Source organism: Anopheles darlingi, chromosome 3 (assembly GCF_943734745.1).
Source record: "Anopheles darlingi chromosome 3, idAnoDarlMG_H_01, whole genome shotgun sequence".
Classification (NCBI taxonomy): Eukaryota; Metazoa; Arthropoda; class Insecta; order Diptera; family Culicidae; genus Anopheles; species Anopheles darlingi.
The window spans coordinates 35,906,120-35,933,438 of NC_064875.1; the positions used below are offsets into that span (position 1 = coordinate 35,906,120).

The following is a 27,319-nucleotide window of genomic DNA, read 5'->3' on the forward strand; positions in this document are numbered from 1 at the left end:
TAAACGAAATCAAGCAGGCTTAAAAAATCGAGTTGACGAATCCTAGACACACTTGACTTCAGAAAATCGAGTGCAAGCTTAAATTTGAAATGAAATAATTGTATGGGAACTACAGCGGTTTGGTACAAACAAATTATAGCAAACTTTCTAGCACAACACCATTTGAAAGCAGAAATTCAAAATTTCGAGTTAAACGAAAGCAAGTAGACGTAAAAAATCGAGTTGACAAATCCTAGACACACCCAGATTCAGAAAATCGAGTGCAAGCTTAAATTTGAAATGAAATAATTGTATGGGAGACACAGCGGTTTGGTACAAACAAATTAAAGCACAACTTTCTAGCACAACACCATTTGAAAGCAGAAATTCAAAATTTCGAGTTCAACGAAATCAAGTAGACGTAAAAAATCGAGTTGACGAATCCTAGACACACCCGAATTCAGAAAATCGAGTGCAAGTGCAAATTTGAAATGAAATAATTGTATGGGAACTACAGCGGTTTGGTACAAACATCTCAATTTGAAATAAGAAATTCAAAATTTCGAGTAAAAAGAAATCAAGCAGACGTAAAAAATCGAGTTGACAAATCCTAGACACACCCGAATTCAGAAAATCGAGTGCAAGCTTGAATTTGTAATAAATAGTCTTAGTATAAAAAAATTGAGCACAAATTTCTAGCACAACACCATTAGAAAAAAGAAATTCAAAATTTCGAGTTGAACGAAAGCAAGTAGACGTAAAAAATCGAGTTGACGAATCGTAGACACACCCGAATTCAGAAAATCGAGTGCAAGCTAAATTTGAAATGAAATAATTGTGTGAGAAGTACACCGTTTTAGTACAAACAAACTATAGCAAACTTTCTAGTACAACTCAATTTGAAATAAGCAATTCAGTCGATTCGAGTTAAACGAAATCAAGTAGACGTAAAAAATCGAGTTGACGAATCCTAGACACACTCGACTTAAAAAAATCGAGTACAAGCTAAATTTGAAATGAAATAATTGTGTGAGAAGTACACTGTTTTAGTACAAACAAATTATAGCAAACTTTCTAGCACAACACCATTTGAAAGCAGAAATTCAAAATTTCGAGTTAAACGAAAGCAAGTAGACGTAAAAAATCGAGTTGACGAATCCTAGACACATCCGAATTCAGAAAATCGAGTGCAAGCTTGAATTTGTAATAAATAGTCTTAGTATAAAAAAATTTAGCACAAATTTCTAGCACAACACCATTAGAAAGCAGAAATTCAAAATTTCGAGTTAAACGAAAGCAAGTAGACGTAAACAATCGAGTTGACGAATCCTAGACACACCCGAATTCAGAAAATCGAGTGCAAGCTAAATTTGAAATGAAATAATTTCAACGGTGTGAGAAGTACACCGTTTTAGTACAAACAAATTAAAGCACAACTTTCTACTACAACATCTTTTGAAATGATAAATTCAAAATTTCGAGTTAAACGAAAGCAAGTAGACGTAAAAAATCGAGTTGACGAATCCTAGACACACCCGAATTCAGAAAATCGAGTGCAAGCTTGAATTTGTAATAAATAGTCTTAGTATAAAAAAATTGAGCACAAATTTCTAGCACAACACCATTAGAAAGCAGAAATTCAAAATTTCGAGTTAAACGAAATCAAGCAGACTTAAAAAATCGAGTTGACGAATCCTAGACACACCCGAATTCAGAAAATCGAGTGCAAGCTTAAATTTGAAATGAAATAATTGTATGGGAACTACAGCGGTTTGGTACAAACAAATTATAGCAAACTTTCTAGCACAACACCATTTGAAAGCAGAAATTCAAAATTTCGAGTTAAACGAAAGCAAGTAGACGTAAAAAATCGAGTTGACAAATCCTAGACACACCCAGATTCAGAAAATCGAGTGCAAGCTTAAATTTGAAATGAAATAATTGTATGGGAGACACAGCGGTTTGGTACAAACAAATTAAAGCACAACTTTCTAGCACAACACCATTTGAAAGCAGAAATTCAAAATTTCGAGTTCAACGAAATCAAGTAGACGTAAAAAATCGAGTTGACGAATCCTAGACACACCCGAATTCAGAAAATCGAGTGCAAGTGCAAATTTGAAATGAAATAATTGTATGGGAACTACAGCGGTTTGGTACAAACATCTCAATTTGAAATAAGAAATTCAAAATTTCGAGTAAAAAGAAATCAAGCAGACGTAAAAAATCGAGTTGACAAATCCTAGACACACCCGAATTCAGAAAATCGAGTGCAAGCTTGAATTTGTAATAAATAGTCTTAGTATAAAAAAATTGAGCACAAATTTCTAGCACAACACCATTAGAAAGCAGAAATTCAAAATTTCGAGTTAAACGAAAGCAAGTAGACGTAAAAAATTGAGTTGACGAATCGTAGACACACCCGAATTCAGAAAATCGAGTGCAAGCTAAATTTGAAATGAAATAATTGTGTGAGAAGTACACCGTTTTAGTACAAACAAACTATAGCAAACTTTCTAGTACAACTCTATTTGAAATAAGCAATTCAGTCGATTCGAGTTAAACGAAATCAAGCAGACTTAAAAAATCGAGTTGACAAATCCTAGACACATCCGAATTCAGAAAATCGAGTGCAAGCTAAATTTGAAATGAAATAATTGTGTGAGAAATACACCGTTTTAGTACAAACAAATTAAAGCACAACTTTCTACTACAACATCTTTTGAAATAATAAATTCAAAATTTCGAGCTTAACGAAAATCAAGTAGACGTAAAAAATCGAGTTGACAAATCCTAGACACACCCGAATTCAGAAAATCGAGTGCAAGCTTGAATTTGAAATGAAATAATTGTATGGGAACTACAGCGGTTTGGTACAAACAAATTATAGCACAACTTTCTAGCACAACTCGATTTGAAATGAGCAATTCAGTCGATTCGAGTTAAACGAAATCAAGTAGACGTAAAAAATCGAGTTGACGAATCCTAGACACTAAATTTGAAATGAAATAATTGTGTGAGAAGTACACTGTTTTAGTACAAACAAATTATAGCAAACTTTCTAGCACAACACCATTTGAAAGCAGAAATTCAAAATTTCGAGTTAAACGAAAGCAAGTAGACGTAAAAAATCGAGTTGACGAATCCTAGACACACCCGAATTCAGAAAATCGAGTGCAAGCTTGAATTTGTAATAAATAGTCTTAGTATAAAAAAATTGAGCACAAATTTCTAGCACAACACCATTAGAAAGCAGAAATTCAAAATTTCGAGTTCAACGAAAGCAAGTAGACGTAAAAAATCGAGTTGACGAATCCTAGACACACCCGAATTCAGAAAATCGAGTGCAAGCTAAATTTGAAATGAAATAATTGTATGGGAACTACACCGTTTTAGTACAAACAAATCATAGCAAACTTTCTAGCACAACACCATTTGAAAGCAGAAATTCAAAATTTCGAGTTCAACGAAATCAAGTAGACGTAAAAAATCGAGTTGACGAATCCTAGACACACCCGAATTCAGAAAAGCGAGTGCAAGTGCAAATTTGAAATGAAATAATTGTATGGGAACTACAGCGGTTTGGTACAAACATCTCAATTTGAAATAAGAAATTCAAAATTTCGAGTAAAAAGAAATCAAGCAGACGTAAAAAATCGAGTTGACAAATCCTAGACACACCCGAATTCAGAAAATCGAGTGCAAGCTTGAATTTGTAATAAATAGTCTTAGTATAAAAAAATTGAGCACAAATTTCTAGCACAACACCATTTGAAAGCAGAAATTCAAAATTTCGAGTTAAACGAAAGCAAGTAGACGTAAAAAATCGAGTTGACAAATCCTAGACACACCCGAATTCAGAAAATCGAGTGCAAGCTTGAATTTGAAATGAAATAATTGTATGGGAACTACAGCTGTTTGGTACAAACAAATTATAGCACAACTTTCTAGCACAACACCATTTGAAAGCAGAAATTCAAAATTTCGAGTTAAACGAAATCAAGCAGACTTAAAAAATCGAGTTGACGAATCCTAGACACACTCGACTTCAGAAAATCGAGTGCAAGCTTAAATTTGAAATGAAATAATTGTATGGGAACTACAGCGGTTTGGTACAAACAAATTATAGCAAACTTTCTAGCACAACACCATTTGAAAGCAGAAATTCAAAATTTCGAGTTCAACGAAAGCAAGTAGACGTAAAAAATCGAGTTGACAAATCCTAGACACACCCAGATTCAGAAAATCGAGTGCAAGCTTAAATTTGAAATGAAATAATTGTATGGGAGACACAGCGGTTTGGTACAAACAAATTAAAGCACAACTTTCTAGCACAACACCATTTGAAAGCAGAAATTCAAAATTTCGAGTTCAACGAAATCAAGTAGACGTAAAAAATCGAGTTGACGAATCCTAGACACACCCGAATTCAGAAAATCGAGTGCAAGTGCAAATTTGAAATGAAATAATTGTATGGGAACTATAGCTGTTTGGTACAAACAAATTATAGCACAACTTTCTAGCACAACACCATTTGAAAGCAGAAATTCAAAATTTCGAGTTAAACGAAATCAAGCAGACTTAAAAAATCGAGTTGACGAATCCTAGACACACCCGTATTCAGAAAATCGAGTGCAAGCTTGAATTTGAAATGAAATAATTGTTCAGGAACTACAGCGGTTTGGTACAAACAAATTATAGCACCACTTTCTAGCACAACTCGATTTGAAATGAGCAATTCAGTCGATTCGAGTTAAACGAAATCAAGTAGACGTAAAAAATCGAGTTGACGAATCCTAGACACACCCGAATTCAGAAAATCGAGTGCAAGCTAAATTTGAAATGAAATAATTGTGTGAGAAGTACACCGTTTTAGTACAAACAAATTATAGCACAACTTTCTAGCACAACTCGATTTGAAATGAGCAATTCAGTCGATTCGATTTAAACGAAATCAAGTAGACGTAAAAAATCGAGTTGACAAATCCTAGACACACCCGAATTCAGAAAATCGAGTGCAAGCGCATATGTGAGATGAAATAATTGTATGGGAACTACAGCGGTTTGGTACAAACAAATTATAGCACAACTTTCTAGCACAACTCGATTTGAAATGAGCAATTCAGTCGATTCGAGTTAAACGAAATCAAGCAGACTTAAAAAATCGAGTTGACGAATCCTAGACACACCCAGATTCAGAAAATCGAGTGCAAGCTTAAATTTGAAATGAAATAATTGTATGGGAACTACAGCGGTTTGGTACAAACAAATTAAAGCACAACTTTCTAGCACAACACCATTTGAAAGCAGAAATTCAAAATTTCGAGTTAAACGAAATCAAGCAGACTTAAAAAATCGAGTTGACAAATCCTAGACACACCCAGATTCAGAAAATCGAGTGCAAGCTTAAATTTGAAAATAAATAATTGTATGGGAACTACACCGTTTTAGTACAAACAAATTATAGCACAACTTTCTAGCACAACTCGATTTGAAATGAGCAATTCAGACGATTCGATTTAAACGAAATCAAGTAGACGTAAAAAATCGAGTTGACAAATCCTAGACACACCCGAATTCAGAAAATCGAGTGCAAGCTTGAATTTGAAATGAAATAATTGTATGGGAACTACAGCTGTTTGGTACAAACAAATTATAGCACAACTTTCTAGCACAACACCATTTGAAAGCAGAAATTCAAAATTTCGAGTTAAACGAAATCAAGCAGACTTAAAAAATCGAGTTGACGAATCCTAGACACACTCGACTTCAGAAAATCGAGTGCAAGCTTAAATTTGAAATGAAATAATTGTATGGGAACTACAGCGGTTTGGTACAAACAAATTATAGCAAACTTTCTAGCACAACACCATTTGAAAGCAGAAATTCAAAATTTCGAGTTCAACGAAAGCAAGTAGACGTAAAAAATCGAGTTGACAAATCCTAGACACACCCAGATTCAGAAAATCGAGTGCAAGCTTAAATTTGAAATGAAATAATTGTATGGGAGACACAGCGGTTTGGTACAAACAAATTAAAGCACAACTTTCTAGCACAACACCATTTGAAAGCAGAAATTCAAAATTTCGAGTTCAACGAAATCAAGTAGACGTAAAAAATCGAGTTGACGAATCCTAGACACACCCGAATTCAGAAAATCGAGTGCAAGTGCAAATTTGAAATGAAATAATTGTATGGGAACTATAGCTGTTTGGTACAAACAAATTATAGCACAACTTTCTAGCACAACACCATTTGAAAGCAGAAATTCAAAATTTCGAGTTAAACGAAATCAAGCAGACTTAAAAAATCGAGTTGACGAATCCTAGACACACCCGTATTCAGAAAATCGAGTGCAAGCTTGAATTTGAAATGAAATAATTGTTCAGGAACTACAGCGGTTTGGTACAAACAAATTATAGCACCACTTTCTAGCACAACTCGATTTGAAATGAGCAATTCAGTCGATTCGAGTTAAACGAAATCAAGTAGACGTAAAAAATCGAGTTGACGAATCCTAGACACACCCGAATTCAGAAAATCGAGTGCAAGCTAAATTTGAAATGAAATAATTGTGTGAGAAGTACACCGTTTTAGTACAAACAAATTATAGCACAACTTTCTAGCACAACTCGATTTGAAATGAGCAATTCAGTCGATTCGATTTAAACGAAATCAAGTAGACGTAAAAAATCGAGTTGACAAATCCTAGACACACCCGAATTCAGAAAATCGAGTGCAAGCGCATATGTGAGATGAAATAATTGTATGGGAACTACAGCGGTTTGGTACAAACAAATTATAGCACAACTTTCTAGCACAACTCGATTTGAAATGAGCAATTCAGTCGATTCGAGTTAAACGAAATCAAGCAGACTTAAAAAATCGAGTTGACGAATCCTAGACACACCCAGATTCAGAAAATCGAGTGCAAGCTTAAATTTGAAATGAAATAATTGTATGGGAACTACAGCGGTTTGGTACAAACAAATTAAAGCACAACTTTCTAGCACAACACCATTTGAAAGCAGAAATTCAAAATTTCGAGTTAAACGAAATCAAGCAGACTTAAAAAATCGAGTTGACAAATCCTAGACACACCCAGATTCAGAAAATCGAGTGCAAGCTTAAATTTGAAAATAAATAATTGTATGGGAACTACAGCGTTTTTAGTACAAACAAATTATAGCACAACTTTCTAGCACATCTCAATTTGAAATGAGAAAATTAAAATTTCGAGCTAAACGAAAATAAATAGACGTAAAAACTCGAGTTAACTAATCCCAGACACACCCGAATTCAGAAAATCGAGTGCAAGCTAAATTTGAAATGAAATAATTGTGTGAGAAGTACACCGTTTTAGTACAAACAAATTATAGCACAACTTTCTAGCACAACACCATTTGAAATGAGCAATTCAGTCGATTCGATTTAAACGAAATCAAGTAGACGTAAAAAATCGAGTTAACTAATCCCAGACACACCCGAATTCAGAAAATCGAGTGCAAGCTTAAATTTGAAATGAAATAATTGTGTGAGAAGTACACCGTTTTAGTACAAACAAATTATAGCAAACTTTTCTAGCACAACTTGATTTGAAAGCAGAAATTCAAAATTTCGAGTTAAACGAAATCAAGTAGACTTAAAAAATCGAGTTGACAAATCCTAGACACACCCGAATTCAGAAAACCAAGTGCAAGCTTGAATTTGAAATGAAATAATTGTTCAGGAACTACAGCGGTTTGGTACACACACATTATAGCACCACTTTCTAGCACAACTCGATTTGAAATGAGCAATTCAGTCGATTCGAGTTAAACGAAAGCAAGTAGACGTAAAAAATCGAGTTGACAAATCCTAGACACACCCGAATTCAGAAAATCGAGTGCAAGCTTGAATTTGAAATGAAATAATTGTTCGGGAACTACAGCGGTTTGGTACAAACAAATTATAGCAAACTTTTCTAGCACAACTTGATTTGAAAGCAGAAATTAAAAATTTCGAGTTAAACGAAATCAAGCAGACTTAAAAAATCGAATTGACAAATCCTAGACACACCCGAATTCAGAAAATCGAGTGCAAGCTTGAATTTGAAATGAAATAATTGTATGGGAACTACAGCTGTTTGGTACAAACAAATTATAGCACAACTTTCTAGCACAACACCATTTGAAAGCAGAAATTCAAAATTTCGAGTTCAACGAAATCAAGCAGACTTAAAAAATCGAGTTGACGAATCCTAGACCACCCGAATTCAGAAAATCGAGTGCAATCTTAAATTTGAAATGAAATAATTGTGTGAGAAGTACACCGTTTTAGTACAAACAAATTATAGCACAACTTTCTAGCACAACTCGATTTGAAATGAGCAATTCAGTCGATTCGATTTAAACGAAATCAAGTAGACGTAAAAAATCGAGTTGACAAATCCTAGACACACCCGGATTCAGAAAATCAAGTGCAAGCTTGAATTTGAAATGAAATAATTGTTCGGGAACTACAGCGGTTTGGTACAAACAAATTATAGCACAACTTTCTAGCACAACACCATTTGAAAGCAGAAATTCAAAATTTCGAGTTAAACGAAATCAAGTAGACTTAAAAAATCGAGTTGACGAATCCTAGACACACTCGACTTCAGAAAATCGTGTGCAAGCTTAAATTTGAAATGAAATAATTGTATGGGAACTACAGCGGTTTGGTACAAACAAATTATAGCACAACTTTCTAGCACAACACCATTTGAAAGCAGAAATTCAAAATTTCGAGTTCAACGAAATCAAGTAGACGTAAAAAATCGAGTTGACGAATCCTAGACACACCCGAATTCAGAAAATCGAGTGCAAGTGCAAATTTGAAATGAAATAATTGTATGGGAACTACAGCGGTTTGGTACAAACATCTCAATTTGAAATAAGAAATTCAAAATTTCGAGTAAAAAGAAATCAAGCAGACGTAAAAAATCGAGTTGACAAATCCTAGACACACCCGAATTCAGAAAATCGCGTGCAAGCTTAAATTTGTAATAAATAGTCTTTGTAAAAAAAATTGAGCACAACATTTTAGCACAACACCATTTGAAATGAGAAATTCAAATTTCGAGTTAAACGAAATCAAGTAGACGTAATAAATCGAGTTGGCTGTTTTGTTTGCGAACAAACAAGTGCAACGACGATCATGTAGCGCATTTGCTATGGAATTTATTGCAATAATTGCACTCTATTTATTAAATTCCGACAGAGTGGAATAGAGTTGGTTGCATGCGCTTAAGATGTATCACTGCTTTTAACCAGCAACTACTCGCTACGGTTTAATCGATGCTGAAACGCAACGCTGCAACTTTGGCGGTCTTTTCCTTTCTCTTACTGGCGCATTTGCTGAGTAGCAGGTTACCAACTTATAGCCGCGAAATCCTTGAATAGCTATTAAGACAGAAGATCACGAGGGCTCATTTCCGTTTTACCGTTTTAAATAGGTGGTGTTATATTCTATATAACAACGCAGCAACCGGATTTTGGAAAAAGGTTAAAAATTTCACGATCTTGGTCATCAAAAAAGCAGCATGCGTTTGAAGAAGAAAAAGAAGAACACGGAAAAGTTTAATGGTTTTATCAGGAATAGTATCCGCTTTCACTTATTATCCGGCCCTGGCCTATATTTTGCAATTATCGTCATTATTCATACTCTTTCCTTTTTATCTATTTCAATAATTTCATTTCTAATAATTCCATTTCTTTGTATACTAAAAAGTGTAGGTTCTGTTTAGCTCTCTGTATTTCTGTGAATGATCGAATGGGGAGGTATAATTTCCTCGATTCTATTCCCGACATGTTCCCCATAATAAGTTTTATGGTCTACTTTATACAATAGTAAGATTTAGAAATGAATGTTAGCCCAACCTGTATTTTCCATTCCAATTTAATTAAACCCTTTAGAATTGGAAGAGAGAGGAAAATCTATGAAGGACTAGTTACGTTTACAAATCATTACGTTGCAGCAGAAATACAATACAATTTGTACACACATACGCACACATATCGTGGTATGCAAGTGCAATCATACGCAGAATTGTAGTACACGATAAATTATTGTTGATGATGATAGTGATAGAAAACCGCCGTAGGAAACCGATAAAAAAAGATAAAACACGTGTAGAGGAAGAAAACAGATGTTTTCATATGGCGCGAATGACTGTTTGATTATATACACTGAACTGCATTCAGACCATATTTACACTGGTCGTACCACACCCGCCGCCCGTAACTGGAACAGAAGAGATGTGACCATCACAAACCATCTTCCCCATGCCACCGGACGGTTTACCGGGGGGCAGGTTCTGCGCAGCTTCCTGCTGCTCACGAAGCTGGCGGCGCCTCTTTTTGCTCCACAGTTCATGGCAATCCTGCCAAGTCGGTAGCTTCGGTGGTGTTAGCCTAAAACCAAAAGAAAGAGAAATAACATTATTTTAAGGATAACTGCTTATACCCCTCCTATGGGTGCTTATTCGAAAAGCTTATACCCTAACGACTTACTGATCTGGTATTACATTCTTCAACCAATTTGATTTTAACGCATCTTCTGCAGTTATTCGACGATCGGGATCTAACACAAGCATACTATCGAGCAGATCGAGAGCGGGAGTTGGCATGAACACAAAATCATCACGAAGCTTACGGCGGTACTGCTTCTTCGATTTAAGTGTGTTGAAGAAAGGTAACTTTATCACGTTCGGCCAGACAGCGGGTGTAGGGGTGCCGCAGAGTCGCGAAATCATCTCGAGCTGGGCCAATTCTTGGTTCGCTTGAAATAGGGGCTTTTTGAGGAACAGTTCCCCAAGAATGCAGCCGCAGCTCCACACGTCAATCGCCGGTCCGTAGCGCTCCTCACCGAGTAATAGTTCTGGAGGCCGGTACCAGAGCGTAATCACCTTGTTCGTATAGGCACGCTCTCGGTTGTCTGCATTATACAAACGGGCGAGTCCAAAATCAGCAAGCTTTACCTCTCCACTACGATAATATGAACACAATTAGTCGAAAAATGCTATTTGCAATCTAAAAGCAGCCCCGTGATGCCTGAAATACAATAAATACTTACCGATTGTTCATTAGAATGTTAGAGCATTTTATATCGCGGTGTAAAAAATTCTTCTTGTGGCAGTAGTTTAGACCATCCAGTAATTGGCGCATGATACTAGCATTGTTCTGTTCGTTGAAATCCACCAGCCCTGACTCGAGCAGTCCCATCAAATCGTGATCCATGTACTCGAACACCAGATAAAATGATCCCTTGTCCTTGCGAAATTCGAGCGCATCCTGCTTGTCGGTTACGATTTCGCGCAGATTCACGATGTTTGTATGGTTCAGCTGACGTAATATTTTGATTTCACGCACGGCCGTGATAGGAAATCCTTCCTTTTCGTGCTCAAGCCGCACCTTTTTCAGCGCAACCAGTTCTTTAGTCATTTGATCCTTGGCCTTGTAAACCTGTGGTTGAACGAAACAAGATGCTAATCAGGCTCAAACCCCTCAATAAGCTACAAGTGACCCATTACCTGTCCGTACGTGCCCTCCCCGATTTGTTCAAGCATTTCGAAAACTTCCACGCACCGTTCGCCCCAATCTTTACCCCCAGATGCCGACATTGGAGCGGTCATGTTGCGCGAATGGCGTCGGTTCAGAATCCGGGGCCTTGGGGTTTGTGATTTTACTCCAGATATTCCGGTTGTCGGACCAGTACCCTTGTAACGGTTGCTGTTTAAGGTGTTATTGTTATTGTTGTTGTAATGGTGACTCGCTGAAGATTGCTTATGTTGTATTGTAGCGACAGCCGTAGACTTCGTTAGTGAATCATCTATTCGACGAAGGCCAGCAGCGAGCGGAGAGCCCATATCTTCATCACCACTCAAATCCTCCGAACCGGGCACCATCGGCGGCATCGGCAGATTTAGTAGTCCTTTCTTGGTTGTGTGTGTAACACCGCTACCCCCAGTACTTCCGCAGATAACACCGCTTGCTAACGTTGTCGGTGCATCACTATTCACATTACCGTGAGCGGATAACGGCACGGCACCGGTTGTTGTAAGCGTCGGAATGGGCATTACTTTCATCACCACAGCAACAGGACTAATGGGACCAGCTGGGCTGGGTGTCTGTGCACCTACTAACTCAGCAACGTTTACACCTGGAGGCATTGGGAGTTTGGTGAGACTTTTTGGTTTTGTTTTGATGTTGACGCTGCTGCTGATGTTGACGGTGTTCGCACTGTCCACAACTCCCGTACTATTTGCGGAGGATGGATCGTTGATCGACAGTTTATCGTCAGTGGCATTCTGTGGTATGGATTGCGTAAACGTCGATTTTATGCCACTGTTCGGTATCACAGGAATACACATATCGTGTGCCGTGGTATTATTCGTTTTGCCATTATTGCTGTTAGTCGTATTTTCCAAGGCGGCATTAGAGCGTTCAGGTACAGTGATACGTACTGATTCACACAATACTCCGGCTGACACTGCTGGTCGTGGCATTGGAATATCGATAAGATTGGTAATGCCGCCATGTTGATAGCCATTGGGAAAGGTAACCACTGATCCATTACTAACACCACCCAGGACATTATTGCTGCCATCCAAATTCAGGCAATCATTTGAAATGCTATTTTCGTTTTCGAGCGATAATGCGGCATTCGGTCCCTCTCGCTTCTCGTTCGTTTCCAATATCTCCTGTAGTGTCTTCCTTCGTTTATGTTTATCCTTGATAAGTTCCGCGAAGAAGCTAGTATCAGTGATCTTCTCCTGAAGATCATATTTTTTCGCTGATGATAATGGCGGAGAACGTGACCGACTGCTGGAGAACCGTTTGCCAGAAGACAAAGGTGGCGACGATCGGCGGGCACTACGCGATCGGTGACGGGGCCGAGAAGTAGACACGGATCCTCGGTCAGGCGACGGGCTGTAGTGGCCGCTTCTTCGGGAAGATCTTGACCGCGTGCTGCCTCCCGCTTGGCCAACTGTAAGTGATGGTGTTCGCCGCGAACGCCGGTTACTGGTGGGACTGGTACTTTTTATATGCAAAAAATATAATAAACAAAAGATGTAAAGATTGGAAGACATTTCCCATGTACACTGAAAATGCCTGATTCTTACTTTAAGTAATTTCTCTTCTGTGTTTCGTCTCTTCTTCGATCATCCCAGTCTCGTTCCCGCTTTATGTAGCTTCTGCTATTGCTTCCCTCTTTGCGATATAATTCCTTTTCTGGTGGTGACCTATCACGACGCCGTTTTGAAGGAGGCGGGGTATACGGTTTGTTATTCCCATCTATAAAGCGTGAAAATGTGGTAATTTAAAAATATAAAATATAACAGCACAAACGTTGGACAAAGCCATGTAATGATTGTTTTACAACAGCCCTTAGTTGGCGTAATCCTACGGCTCGCGTCTGTATATGTCCATACATATGTTTTAAAAACTCTTACTTGGAGATGGGGTCCTACGGGAAGAGTAGGGCCTTTGATCACCGGACTGACTGCGTCTTCCGCTGCCGCCACGATCGCTGTTCCGTGTCTTACTGCGATGCAAATTGTTGCATGAAGGCGGCGAACTGTCCAGATCTATTGGACTGCCAACTTGTTGCTGAAGCGCACCTCGATCTTGATAGAGGCTTTTCCTGCTTTCTCCTCTTACAGGAGGTGTATGCGGTGAAGAGGAGATATACTGCTTTCGACCACTACCACTAGTATTGATAAAAGATCCACTGCCGCCACCACCAACAGCAATGCTGTCGCATTCCAAGGAAGGACTATGATCCCCACCAGTCGATACTTCGCGACCGTACGGACTACTAACTTTGTGACGTAAGACCCTTGCATCGTATTGAGCTTCTGTGAGTGGAGGTGTCCCTGTGAAAACCCCATCTTAATTACTACCATGAAGTCTAAACGCGAATACTCGTGCTACTTACCAGGCGATACAGGTGTAAGACTGGCATCTTTGTGTACAGGTGTGTAGGATACGCTTTCACCACCACCAGTACCGGGGGACTGCCTCAACGGTGGTGTTAACGATTCCAGCAATGAGTCTTCACTTTCCGAAATGGTTTCTACGCTTGATATGGATTTGTTTCGTAGTTTTTTTTTGCGCTTCTTAGTCCGCTTGTTCTTTTTGTGCTTTTTATCCTTTTTGTTCTTTTTCCTTCGCCGACCGGAAATCACGGCTGACACGGATGTAGATTCATCTTGAATACCATCTTCCTCATCAGCTCCATCTATCTTATCCTCCTCCTCTTCATCCTCTTCACCATCTTCCTCGTCGACGCCCACTGCATCGCTATCAGGAACGGCTGGCGACACATTCGATTTTGCCATCGTGCAGCCGCTAGCCCGCTCCTCTACTTCATTTTCTTCTGCCGAAACCAAGATTTCATCTTCTTTGATGCTGGTTTGCCGATCATTCTTATCTCTCTGATGTAGCCAATGCTGTTGCCTCTTCAGAGACGTATCAAAAGAAATTGAATGTATGCGCTTTAGCGAGCTTCTCTTTGAAGAGACCGAGGCCCCTAAAGCTAATACTCTTCGGTCGCCCTCGGGTGGTGTGGCATTGCGACACTTGTCGGTGTGGTACACGTTCTTCGAGTCACGGATGTCATACGAACACGTTTTCGTTCTGCTTTTCCCAATCGAGCGTGAATTGAAGGAGTCATTCACCACGGTATCTTTCACTGTTGATCCGTCACTGCCATTGTTTATGAATCCACCAACTACCCCACACACATCGGTGACATCCGTCTCTATTTCGCCTGCCTCCGGCGCTGAGAAATCATCCGAACTAACGTCAGAGTATTCGACATGCGTTGCGTCACCACCGAGCCCACCGCTACTATCGTCGAACGTATCCGGCCGCCTAGCCTTTCGACTGCGATCCGAGGACACTAGACGCCTTGTTTCTTCCCCAAAAGAGGCCGACGAGAGATCATCCGCATCCGACGAGGTGGTGCGGCTTTTGCGCCTCGATTTCTTACTACTTTTGCGAGACCGCTTTTTAGAGTGCTTGAATCGTTCCCTATCACGGTCGTGTTCACGTTCTTCTTCCATTTTGTTCCAGTTAGCTTGGTCTCCTGATACAAATTTGGATTACAGTTGCTCTGCTCTTCTTGCGTTGTACTGGTGATTTATTGCTAATTACTTCAGTTGTTTTCCACGATATATGCTCCGTTCAAAGGGTTATCTACGAGAAAAATATTAGAAAGCTATGAAGCAAATCTAGACAGCGTACCGACGCCGGTAGTTTGGAAGAAAGTTCACTTTATCACATACAAAAGAACACAGTGCAAGCGAGCAAAATGGCAAACTCCAAATTAATAAATTCATCGTTTTTGTATTCTTCGGCTAAGCAGAGACATTTTTGCAATGCCACATTTGTTTACCTCAGAGCAGGATCAATCCAACGCAATAGCGATCCTCGGCGCTCAACCAAAAGCCGTGATACTATTAAAAAATCAGCACCAACAGAAAATCGTTCGTCCTACGTTCCTGCGTGTGACCGGGATTCTTTTGTTCTATTCCTTTTCAAAGGGATGTTCGGGAGTCTACGCACTGTGCATATTGAAATTACTCTTTACTAACCGTATCGCGATTAGAAGATGGCGCATCAATTGCGCGTAACAAAGGCACCTAACCAAGGCCTATACTGAAGAATCAATTTTGAGAAACGGCGTCAGAGGTTTCCTAGAAAAACAGCACTTCCGCTACTTCCGAAGGGAAGCTCTCTACCGCACATTGGTGTGTATCTCGAACAGGTAGTGGAGTCCGCGCTATACACAGTTTAACACTACGTAATTATTGCACTGAATTCCTGCCTTGCAAAACACACCGCTTGCGATTACAATACACTTTTCTGCACGCTCTACCAACTAATTTACGAGGTCCTGTTAAAATAGGCACAGAGAACGACCGAGTTTGAGAGAATGATTGTGAAAATAAGGCCGATGAAAAAATCATACGTGCTCAGTTGAAGTACGATTATATTCGTTTTTTTCTTCAGAATCTTAATCGTATCGTGTATCTGGGCTGCTATCAAATTCCTCTATGCAGCAGCACACGCTGGGACCTGAACAGCGCCAAGGTATGAAAAATAAGAATTTAGAAAGGTTTCATCACTCAAGAAAAGGCAAAAGCAAGCGCCGAAGAAAAATATGTGCATTCCGCCTGTTAAGTCCAACATGGCGCATTTGAAGGCTTGTCCACATGCTCCGTAGCACTCGTTTGTTACGCTCAGTGTGTATTAACATGTCAACTCCATACCCAGCAAGGTACTTTAAAAAGACAGGTAACTTCTTAACCGCTTTGACAGGTCACCATTTTGAATTTGTTTGACATTCATAGCAGGGCGCTTTTATCAACAAAACCACGTGAGTTTCAAGAAGAAGAAGAAGAAGATATGGGCAAGTTTGGTGGTTTTATCAAGGAAAGTGGTAAAACGGAAGAATAGCCCCCGTGAACTTCTCGCTTAACTGTCATTGTGGGATTTCGCCGCTATATGTTGGCAACCCTACTAAAAAGTCAACCTGCCAAATGCGCCAGAAAGAGAAAGACCAAACTTTGAAAGAACGGCACAACTATAGCTCACCACAGGCGAAATTAAAGTAGGGGCGAAGGTTTTTGAAAACTTAAATTCAAATCTAACGGGCACGCAGCAACATACACGACGTGTAAGTTATGATTCTTTTGGAAAAAACCCACTATTAACACCTTTTATCACATGAGTGTTGTTTTGTTCACGGGATTAAGACTTCAAAACATAAATTAAGGTATTAGCAGATGGATGAGGAGGCATTTTATGCAATAGACTTTTGTTTATCATTTCAGAAGTGTTTTCCAGTCCCTCCCCGTCCTTCTAAATATCCTAATTTTCGTTTTAAAGTTTTCCACCACCGTCAACCAAAGCTCTTGTAGAACGGTGTTGCGCTTCAGCATCGAGTAAAGCGGAGCTAGCAGCTGCTGGTTGGACGCAGTGTTCCAGCTTAAGCGCATGCTCCCATCGCTTTTCCATTTTGTCGGAATACAATGAATAGAGTTGAAATTATTACAATTAATTCCATGAGAAACGCTCCACATGATCATCGTTGCGCATGCTTTGTTTACCAACAAAGCGACCATGCTGTGAAAGAACGGCAGAGCGTAATATGATTATCTCTCTCACTCCAGTGGTTTAAGCATGCGCTATGCCGTTCATACATTTAGTACGTTTGGGACGAAACAGCTGATCGATAAGTGAGCCCTTTCTCTTTCTTTTCTAGCTACATCTCTTTCTGTCATGTTGAATTTTATCGTTTTAAGAACGTATACAAGGGTGGGTTGAAAAGTCGGCGATAATTAAAATGAACTTTCGCCCGAAAAAACGATAAAAAGTTCACGGGGGCTATTCTTCCGTTTTGCCGAGTTATGTTTTATAGCGAGTGAGCACGGTCCAGGAACGCTAGCTAGCTCTTGTTCTAGGCCGGGTGGCAAGACCTACGGACCGATACCATATTGAAACACTAGGAAGAATTTTGAGAATATTTGCATAAACTTCAACTTTCGTGCCACTTTTCGTGAATTTGAACTGTCGTAATACCACAGAAAAGCGAAAACAGCTCCGAAAAGAGCGTTCCCGAAGTAAACATCCCACCATCCCGTGAATGTCAAACTCTGAAGTTTTTTCTAAAATACGATCGAGGATTTGTTCTGGATAAAGCTACCTGTCTTTTTAAAGTACCTTGATACCCAGTTAACAACAGGCGACCGCGCTTTGTCTGGCACAGGCTTAATCCCTCCACACAGGGCCTACACTAACACACTCTAGCAAAATACACAAACCTGTATTTTGCTTGAGTGTGTTAGTGTAGACCTTATAGAGACGTTCTGTGTGTGGAGGGCTTCATGGATTTTGACGCGCTCATGTAGTCGTTTTTTATCGAAATCTGCTTTCATTTTCTGCGCTTCTCTGTCACTTTTCGTTTTGTGTGTACGAATTAGCACGAGGTCTGTGCTATTTGTAACCTAGCTATTTTGCATTCGGAATTCATTGTTGCCTGCCACTAATCTTTACTTACATTTGCTTTTCTGGAGTGGCTATCAGGTGCCTGAAAAGAGTTATGGTAAGTAAATCAGAGGGAATGGAACGAGAAACTGCAGCGGACAAGAAGCGCCGTAAGACAACTTCTACCAATTTGTCCGAAGCATCTGCATGTTTAATCAAAGTGAGCAAGGATGATGTATACCTGGTAAGCAAACACTAGCCCTCTAATCTATATTGAAACAAACATATATTTTTTCGATTTTGTAACCGCGTAGAATACGATTGCTTTTGAAAAGCAGGAAGCGAGTAATCGTTCGTCTGTGAACGACACGCATATTTTCAATGCCTTATGCTCCGAACTGAAGGAAGTATTTTCGGAGGTTGTGAGACTTAAAATGGAAAACACTGAAGAGGCTAAGTCTCGCATAAAAGAAACACGTGTCAATGGGTCGCTTGCATTGGTGTTGTTAAAGAAACTAAATCGCCTTGATAAAGTACGCATTCGAGACGGACGGACTGCCTTGCACAAAGAGAAATTACGAGTGGATAGTAATCGGTTGCAGTTACAAAATCTGTTATATGAAGAAGAACATTTAAAACGAGAAATTCAGCAATGCTATCTCTTTAAAAGCCAAGATGAAGAGATAGATCTTATTCCGGTGAATGAGTTTTATCAAAACGCGCCAGAAGCGGTTTCTCGACCAACGACGACCAGATATGATGATCACGCAAAGCGAATAGCCCGTCTTGAATGGGAACTACAACAACGCAAAGAGCTGGATTCTCATTTAAAAGAATTAAAAACTTTGAAGGAAACCGTAGAGAAAGATATTGTGGCTTATTCCAAACGCCTTGACTCCCTAAGTCCGCGTTTGCGAGATCTAATTGTAGCCACAAGGCCACTGCAGGAAGCACTTGAAATGCCCTTCGAGAAAGGATGGGAAATACAGAAAAATGTTAGACTTTTGGCTCCGCCTCTATATGTGTTGTACGCCAATGCGGTTGCATACAGCGAAACATGCGGTAATAACATTGTTTACAATACCAGGGCGCAAGTAACACTCACTATTCATTTAATCTCCCTACATTTTAGACAATCTGCTATCAACTATGATTCACGGTGACGAAGAGGAAGCGAAGCAAATGGAGTCGTTGCTTCCGTTTGAATTTAGTATTCACCATCGAGTTGATCCCTCCAATCGTGATCGAGCCGATTCGGATAATGACGACAACGATCAAGATCTGGATACAGGAGCGAAAAAGCGCCATCGTGACCAACCAAAAACCAATCTTGCAGAACAGAGACGAGAAACCCTATTGACGGCCTATCCATTGCGCGTGACTGTAACAGTACGTGCAAAAGAGAAAAATATGTCTACTCATGAGAAGCTCCCTGGACTTGCCATAACTTTTAATTATCTTCCTAATATCAATATTATTACAATCAATTGCTCACTCATTGATTTGGAAATTGCTGGAACTGCCACATGCGATATCCTCTCGATGGATACAATACTAAGCGAATTATTTTCCAACGATACTGGTCTAGAAAGCCCAAATCCTATGACAAACTATCAGCTTCAAGCAATACTGGAAGACGCGGATCTATTTATTAGTCTTTTGAAAAAAAATGGATTGGGTAAACCGTATCGTTGGGCACAAGATCTTTGTGGGTTAGAGTTTATATCCGCTCCAAACAACAGATCTTTTATGCAATCTTTTGAAAAAAAGTTTAAAGCAGATTGTAATAAAAAAACTATAACTTCTATCTTACGCAAAATTCGTGCTCGATGGGAAGCAAGGTTACAACTTTACAAGCAAATTTACGAAATAGAAAGCAAATCATTTGATACATCTATAAACAATGAACATGGCCACCCGATACGCATATCAAGCACCTTTCTCCAGTGGATTTCAATAACCTTAGAAGATTACGTTGCGTCTGGCGTTTCGTCAAATTTCCTAGAAAATGGAATAGCATTCGCAGGAGATTTATTCTTTAGAGCAATTGTAGTAAGAGGATCAGCAAAACTGGAAAGTTATATTTGTATCCCATGCCGCTATCCTGAAACGACTCCCATTTGGTCTTTTTCGCTTTACTGGAACGGAAAGCACACTGCTGCTAGCGACAGCTCCGTAAGGGCAAGTATCCGTATTATTAATCATAATTCGTTGTTTAATATTACCTTTTTTCCAATTTCTAGGATATGGAATACTGGTGCAACAATACACCTGTTACAAACAATATGGCACTGATGTTACAGACACAGCTAAAACGCGCCATGTCTTGTTTGGATATTTTCTTAGAAACCGAAGGCCCGTATTGCATACCTGTTGAATTTAAACAAGATAAGAGCTTTCTTAAACCCTTCCGAGGTCGACCACGAACGAAGCCTTTTCGCATTGCACCAAACGGAAGTACTTCTTTATTTACGCAAATTTAACAATCATTTATTTCATATTAAATTAGAGTATTATAAATACAAACATTGCCCATGGGCAAACATTTAGTTTGTGTAGTTATCTTATTGTGTGTTATACTTTTAGCTGTAAGGTTTGAAGCTATTAACCTGCTGACCAAAAGTCACTCAAAATGACCACTTATTGTTTGATAAACCCCTGGTAATAAACAGGCCTGGCAATAGAGCAGACTCCGAACAAACAAGATAGGCCTTTATGCATGTAGGTACTCTTTCTGACGCATTTTGCGATGATGTGCGGTTCATCCTTCCGCATCCATGTGCACTGTAGGCCCGCACAAGCGGCGTAATATGTTGCGATCGTGCATCGAGTAAATATAACAAAAAAACGTATTTAGTGTTAAATTGATGTCCGCTGTGACAACTCATTTTTGTACTGCAGTATCAGTCACGGCACGCGTTAAACCGGCTAATATATTCGAAACTTGTTTCGATGAATGGATCTGATTATTTATGTTGCTATTTTCTAGTAAGATCTAAGCTGCAATCCAACACGAAGGGCAAGCAGAAGTAGAGTAGAAGTGTTGCAGCGATATTGACAATTATGAATAAGGATGGTAAAATTATGGGGCTTGGGGACGGTGCAACAGGATGCAGAAATACGGCCAGGTAAAACGCACACCATTGCAAAACATCGTCGAAAATGGTACCAAATATGCGCTAAGGCAGGCTGCATAAAATTTAGCCGCCAATGGGCTCTTAAACATCGACGTACAAATTGAGTGCACGTGGGAAATTTCTGTCATACGACATGTATTACAAATATATTTCATTTCAATTCAAACCACACGCTTTACCTCAAAGAATCGTTTAAGATAATAAACCTGGCCGACGGTCATAACTATAAGAACGATTGCTTCGAAGAAAGACCACATTACCACACGAGCATTTGTGCTTTCATTGATCGATCGATGAATCCGATCTCGAACCTGTTGTATGAATGAAACAATCACTTTTTTGTTCAAGAGGTTAGCCCCAAGACAGGATAACTCACATGCATGTAATCCTGTTCGTGTTTTATACTAGTCAGAGTTCCTGATAATTCGCGTATCATGTCCTCCAGTTTTGTATGGCCAGCCTCCCCTTCGTTCACTGCTCCTACAGTACCCTTGGGTGCTTCGCCAATTTCCATGGAAAACATTACCACCTGATGATAAATAACTATGTCATTAAAAAATACGAAGTAATTGTAAACCCTAACTTTCCTTCGGTGTTAGCGTTGACATTTTGTTGCTAAAACAGTAATGATAAACACCGGTCTCATAGGCGGAGAACGTGTATTTCCCGGAAGATTCCTTTTCTCCCTGGTATATTACTTTTTCATCGGGTCCACTGATACGTACTTCAATATCTAAAAATCCACCTTCTACCGTTTCGAACATTAGTCCTAAAAATGAAGAGTTTGTGTGTACGATTACAAAAAACTGGACCGAAACAGCTTTTCGGACACTTACCTAGCTTGGTGCCGGCCTCAGCCCGGTCGAAGAAACATTCTTCAGAATGCGGGTCAACGGTGATGAAATATCCGTTGATTTGCACTAACCTAAGCAAAATTATTAATGAAATGGATTGAATATAGCCATTTTTATTGGCCATGATGTAGATTTTGCTCTTCACACGCCACGTTTGATGAAAGCACTGACACTACCCATTTGACAGCCCATTGGACAAGCTCATTAGGCGTATGCTACACGATAGCGCGATTGTCGTGCCACGATGTCAAAATCTGTTTAGGGTAAAACACCTCAACCGATTCGGTAGGCTTTCCGGTTCTAATTGCATACATGTAGGGGTCAAACATTTCAAAATTTGGCTGTTAAATAACCAGTGGAATGAACAAGAACCTTAAACATGAGATTAAATCAATTTATGGTGCGAAAAACTACCCCAATATTATCTTTTGACATTGAAAATGTAATGGCATCTCCCTCCGTTCTTCTGTAATAGTACTATTTAACGTTTATAATGCATTTTTTAAAAGATATTTAACTGAAAAAGTGTGTATGTTTTTGGAACAATTATTATATCTAAATCATCTTTTTATTTATCCGGAAGTGACGGGGGGAGGTACAAGCGATGTACTAGGTATGTACTCGCTCCCTCCCTGCCCCTCCTCTGCTTTCCACATGCATTTCTGTGCCCGGCTTATTCTATCGGTTTTCAACGGCAAAATTTTGAAATGGATAACCGCTTAAATTATTTCAATCGGTTGAGGTGTATGTATTGGTTTTTTACCTCAACAATAATTTATTTCGCGTTGAGCAGGCTCTACACGTAGCGCGATTGTCACAAAACCAAAATATAACCGCAGCACGTCTATCGTTCGCTATAGACTCGAAGACTCGCTGCCAGAACCAGTTTCGAATAACCGAGATGGGCCTTTTATGTATGTGTGGTGCCATTTTCGACGCATTTTTGCGATAGTGTGTGTAACATCTATGGATTGCGATGGTGTGTGTGTTATCTATAGTTTGCGATAGTGTGTGTGCTTTCTCGCCCCTGTTCCGTAGCATTTTTCGGATGAATATAAATAAGAAATTTGACGCAATAATTTCTTATACATAAAATAATATTTCAACGCACGCATTGATTATCATTCTTCAAAGATTTTAACACATATTTACACTTTTTCCTACACCACACTTACCAAACTTGTGTGAGCCGGATAAGACGACCGGCAAACCACAGTCGAGGCAGCGCCACAAAAAGAACGCAATCGGCAACTTGTTCTATAAAACAGAAAACAAACAGGAAGAGATTTTTCGGCAGACTCGATCATGAAAGCGTTACTCACACCAGTCGCGGCTCGTCTCTATAGGGGTTACACTGCACACTCAACAAAATACACATATTTTTGTATGTATTCGGTTAAAATTTTGAGCACTCGGAGAGAGGGAGATGGGATTTTCATTCCACCTACGTAAGAGAAAGGAAGACAACATGTTGGTTGGCGATTCTCACCGACTCTCTACACGAGCGCGAGAAAGCTGAAAATGAGATGAGAATGAAAAAGGCGAGAATGTCAAATCCCATACATTTGTGACAGCCTACTTGTATCTTTACATTTCCATTTGTATGGGATTTGACATTCTCAACTTTTTCATTCTCATCTCATTTTCAGCTTTCTCGCGCCCGTGTAGATGAAGTGTCATGGCGTGTCTTCTGACAAAGCCACAAGTAAAAATATATCAATGTTTAAATTGATTGGAAAAATAAAAACATCGAAATCCTTTACTATAATGGCCAGTATGACACACAAAGTAGCTGTTAACTTTTACAAGCTTTAAAAAGGCCACTTTTAGACCTATCACTCAAAAGGGATTGGTTTGGCTGTTAATTTTACATGCCACTTTGTGGTTAATTTTACGGATCACTATAAAGACAGCAGCAATAAAGAAAAGTATGGACGATAGCTTGCTGGTGAATTTGATTGGATTTGATTGGAACCATAGCAACACAGGCAAGAGCATATTATCTTGGATGCTGGATGCTTGATTCTTCATTGCACGGTTGTATTGAAAAGGGTTCTCATTGCATTTCGTTTTAATTTGTTAAACCATATTGCTTAATATATTATCCTTTCCCATATAAGTCATTTCTTTCTTCTCTGGTTTAACTAAAATGCAACTATTGCCAATGATTGGCCCACACGATGAAAATATTCTAAATCTCCTTGAACTATATACTCTATATGGAATTGTACTTTTACTTTATCTGGTGAAACATATGAGCTGTTTTTGTTACAAGGTTACATGTTTAGGTTGTACTACAGTACTTTATGTTTTTAGTTTTACGCTTGCAGCAACGGATCGTGAAACACATGGTGTAACTAGTCTGTAGAAACGTTAATTTAGAACACCTTCGTCACATACCATGTACAGGGTTAGGTGTGGCTGCCTATAAAAACAAGATGCAAGTCAAAGGCTTTAATCAGTTGAAACTATACACGTATAGCAAATAGTTCTGAATTAAACGCTTATTATAAGTGATTCCAGCAATGTTTCGGGTAAGCAAACATATCTTTTTTTATATTACATGCATTTTATCCTATATTTTCCTTTTTACAGTTGGTTGTTTTCTTCGCTGCTGTTGCCGTTAGTCAGGCAGCATACACATTAAACGCTGCTGGCCCATCCTATGCTGGGATTCACACCCCAGCTATAACTAGCCAGCAATCGAACATACTTCGCAGCTACGGTAATCTCGGACAAGTTTCAACTTTCTCCAAGACGATTGATACGCCATACTCGTCCGTCAGTAAGTCTGATGTGCGCGTAAGTAACCCGGGACTGGCCGTTGGCCATTTGGCATCTGCCTACCCTGCCGTTGCTCCCGCCTATCCGTATCACGGATACGCTTCTCCAATCACTACTGCAGTTAAGACACTCGGGGTGGCTTACTCTGCCGCTCCAACAGTTGCTCATATGAGCTACAGCAACGGTTTCGGTATAAACTACGCTTGGTAAATAATGGTTGCGTTCGAATATTTGCGTAAGAGGGACACAGTAAACGCATCAAATATAAACTAATAGAAAAATCAAATAGAAAAAAAAAACGGTTCAGTCGTCATTTTATTTGGGTGTACTTTTTCAATCTGTACTTATTTGGATATATTTTTTTGATTTTTGGGGACTTTAAATTCATTAGTTGCACGAAAAAAGGTTTTTTCTAAACTTTTTCTAGCCTCTTTCACACGCTGCCACGCACCATTCATCCTTCACGCCGCCACGTGGTGTTGGAAGGGAAGGCTGCATAGTTTCGCAGAATTTTTGTATTTGAGTTTCACTTCAAGTGACAAAGAAAAGTTTGCAAGATTACTAAAGACCGAAAACATAATCATAAAATCAAGATCGATCGAATACATTGTGACTATAGAAATTACCATAAAAAGGAATTCAGAAAAATGTTTGCGTTTGCCTCTTTTGCAGCGCCGTAAATATAAAGACGAAGCGCCAGAAACGAAAACGTAGTGTGGTGTCAGACAATGGTAATTTGCAGCCTTTGAATGAACCACCCGAATCATAAAATAATCTATTAGCTCTATCTAAAGATGAATGGTAGCAATCATTCGAAAATATCATTTGTGAATGGCATCATTTAGCGTGGCAGGAAGTCCCACGCCCACGCCATATGCTTGAATATGTCCATGAGATATGTCGAACATACGACATGAATTTGATATGAAACAGTTTAGTTCGAAACGCGGTGCTTAATGCGCATACATTGATTTGTTTGAATAATACAATCAATTGTATTGGATCAGTATTGAATGGGTGGTTAATTATACATGCCTATTGTAACGACAAACTCAAGATCGTTCGAAGAGAGTGCGAAGTCTGTCGATGCAGCTAGTCATTTAATACTTACAGATGATTACGTGCAATAATGAAAATTGCTAAACAGTCTTTCATTTCTCAGCTAACAAGTTTCTTATTTAGTTATTATTTGTACCCTTTCTTATATTACATTGCATGAGTTAAATTATTTAGTTTATCTTTTCTTTTTCTATTTCTTTTTACTTACAATTAAAGGTTAATAATGAGAAAAATGTACACACGGAAATGTCAATTGGTTTCATTACAGCGGTTTCCTAATTATTGAGTGTAAAAATATGAATGATGTTTCATTTAATTTTATTGATCGACCCACGTTTTTTGCGCTAAATTTGTGAAGAAAGTGAAGAGTGAAACTTAACTTCGTCTATGTTTTTTTACTAATACCCTATAGTCTCAAGGATTAGCAAATATAGGCATTGGCGCTGCCTATAGTCCATCATCATATTATCTATACTTTCTTTAAACCAAACTCTGACGGGACTTCGGAAATTAATGAAATATTCTTTATTTCAACATTTCCTGAGAACAATCATGAAGATGATTTTATTCATGTATATATCCATACTTGGAAAACCTTGGAATAGCACTTTGCGTATATGCAAAAGTATCTTTAATCGAATAATTCTTTTACAGTATACTAGCAAACCGACCCTGATACCAAAATCATCATATATTGGGTATTCCATCGAGTCAAGGCTATCAAAGACGAATTAATTTAAATAAAATCTCCTAACTAACCTAACCAAATGGCCAATACTTAAGCAAAGCATTGTTATATACGATAATTATTCTTATAGTGGCAATTGACTATGTGATATATAAAAAAGTATAACCTTTTTCTATTTGTTAAAAAAACAGTACATAAAACTGAAGCATATGAACATGCATTATGAAGTAAATATGTTTCAATATATGCTTTATTAACAAACCGTGAAGATTTAATACTTTGACCCGACATTCGAAGAATTTAAATGCAATAAATCAATGCCAAAATTAAAAAAAAACCAGAGTGCACGTTAACCTTTATTTACATTATATATGGGTTGTTTAAACGACACAAATCGGGCAACAGTCAGGTTCTGTTTAAATTTGTTTCTTCGTCATTTTGTCCTCTGCATTCAGTAACGAAATTATATAACTGTACAAAAACTGAAACAGAATAATTAATTTATTCCTAAAATTAATTTTAGTCCTAAAACTCAAAACATGCAAACATATACCAAACGACTGTTTTATAATTAACAGATATTACACCTCATTGATATACGTATTTATCCGATATTTTTAAAATTCGACTTCGACGAGTAAACAATAGTTTGTTTGATTCAAAGGCCCAATATTGCCTTTTGCAATGAGTTCAACTCAAATAAATTGAAAATGATGTGCTCTCAACAATGACAACATTGAGGAAGAGGATTAATTTTACGGAATTGAACGAAACCTTAGAGCCCTAGAATGCTTGCAGACTATT

General features: G+C 38.7%; 5 protein-coding genes across 18 annotated transcripts in view; 2 read left to right on the forward strand and 3 right to left on the reverse strand.

Annotated features, from left to right (window-relative positions):
- Window positions 1-9,280: 9,280 nt before the first annotated feature.
- LOC125956002 (cyclin-dependent kinase 12) lies at window positions 9,281-16,163 on the reverse strand. 4 transcript variants are annotated; one of them, XM_049687407.1, is made up of 9 exons: window positions 15,976-16,163; window positions 15,400-15,900; window positions 13,939-15,200; window positions 13,454-13,876; window positions 13,124-13,295; window positions 11,531-13,037; window positions 11,074-11,462; window positions 10,512-10,985; window positions 9,281-10,412 (listed from the first exon to the last, which is right to left on the reverse strand). In XM_049687407.1, the coding sequence occupies exons 3-9, from the start codon at window positions 15,065-15,067 to the stop codon at window positions 10,199-10,201; spliced, it is 4,308 nt and encodes a 1,435-aa protein (XP_049543364.1). In that variant the 5' UTR covers window positions 15,068-15,200; window positions 15,400-15,900; window positions 15,976-16,163; the 3' UTR covers window positions 9,281-10,198. The 4 variants fall into 4 exon arrangements, with proteins under 4 accessions (XP_049543364.1, XP_049543366.1, XP_049543365.1 ...); XM_049687409.1 differs by lacking the exon at window positions 15,400-15,900; XM_049687408.1 differs by having other exon boundaries at window positions 15,599-16,163.
- LOC125956004 (THO complex subunit 5 homolog) lies at window positions 15,968-20,542 on the forward strand. Of its 2 annotated transcripts, none has more exons than XM_049687414.1 (5): window positions 15,968-16,097; window positions 18,093-18,237; window positions 18,308-19,055; window positions 19,126-20,174; window positions 20,237-20,542. In XM_049687414.1, the coding sequence occupies exons 2-5, from the start codon at window positions 18,109-18,111 to the stop codon at window positions 20,474-20,476; spliced, it is 2,166 nt and encodes a 721-aa protein (XP_049543371.1). In that variant the 5' UTR covers window positions 15,968-16,097; window positions 18,093-18,108; the 3' UTR covers window positions 20,477-20,542. The 2 variants fall into 2 exon arrangements, with proteins under 2 accessions (XP_049543371.1, XP_049543370.1); XM_049687413.1 differs by lacking the exon at window positions 15,968-16,097 and adding an exon at window positions 17,893-17,995.
- A 77-nt stretch (window positions 20,543-20,619) lies between these two features.
- Window positions 20,620-22,157, reverse strand: LOC125956008 (transmembrane emp24 domain-containing protein 2). Its single transcript, XM_049687427.1, has 4 exons — window positions 21,967-22,157; window positions 21,717-21,899; window positions 21,507-21,658; window positions 20,620-21,441 (listed from the first exon to the last, which is right to left on the reverse strand). The coding sequence occupies exons 1-4, from the start codon at window positions 22,106-22,108 to the stop codon at window positions 21,292-21,294; spliced, it is 627 nt and encodes a 208-aa protein (XP_049543384.1). The 5' UTR covers window positions 22,109-22,157; the 3' UTR covers window positions 20,620-21,291.
- Window positions 22,158-24,370: 2,213 nt separating this feature from the next.
- LOC125956009 (cuticle protein 67-like) lies at window positions 24,371-25,140 on the forward strand. The gene is made up of 2 exons (XM_049687429.1): window positions 24,371-24,518; window positions 24,580-25,140. The coding sequence occupies exons 1-2, from the start codon at window positions 24,510-24,512 to the stop codon at window positions 24,976-24,978; spliced, it is 408 nt and encodes a 135-aa protein (XP_049543386.1). The 5' UTR covers window positions 24,371-24,509; the 3' UTR covers window positions 24,979-25,140.
- Window positions 25,141-26,076: 936 nt separating this feature from the next.
- The window catches only part of LOC125956006 (LIM domain-binding protein 2), an 8,125-nt gene continuing 6,882 nt past the window's right edge, over window positions 26,077-27,319 (reverse strand). For all 10 annotated transcript variants that reach the window (XM_049687425.1, XM_049687424.1, XM_049687423.1 and 7 more), the window contains exon 10: window positions 26,077-27,319. This exon is cut by the window's right edge and continues 790 nt beyond it. The gene's annotated coding sequence lies outside the window, so the exon portion shown is untranslated.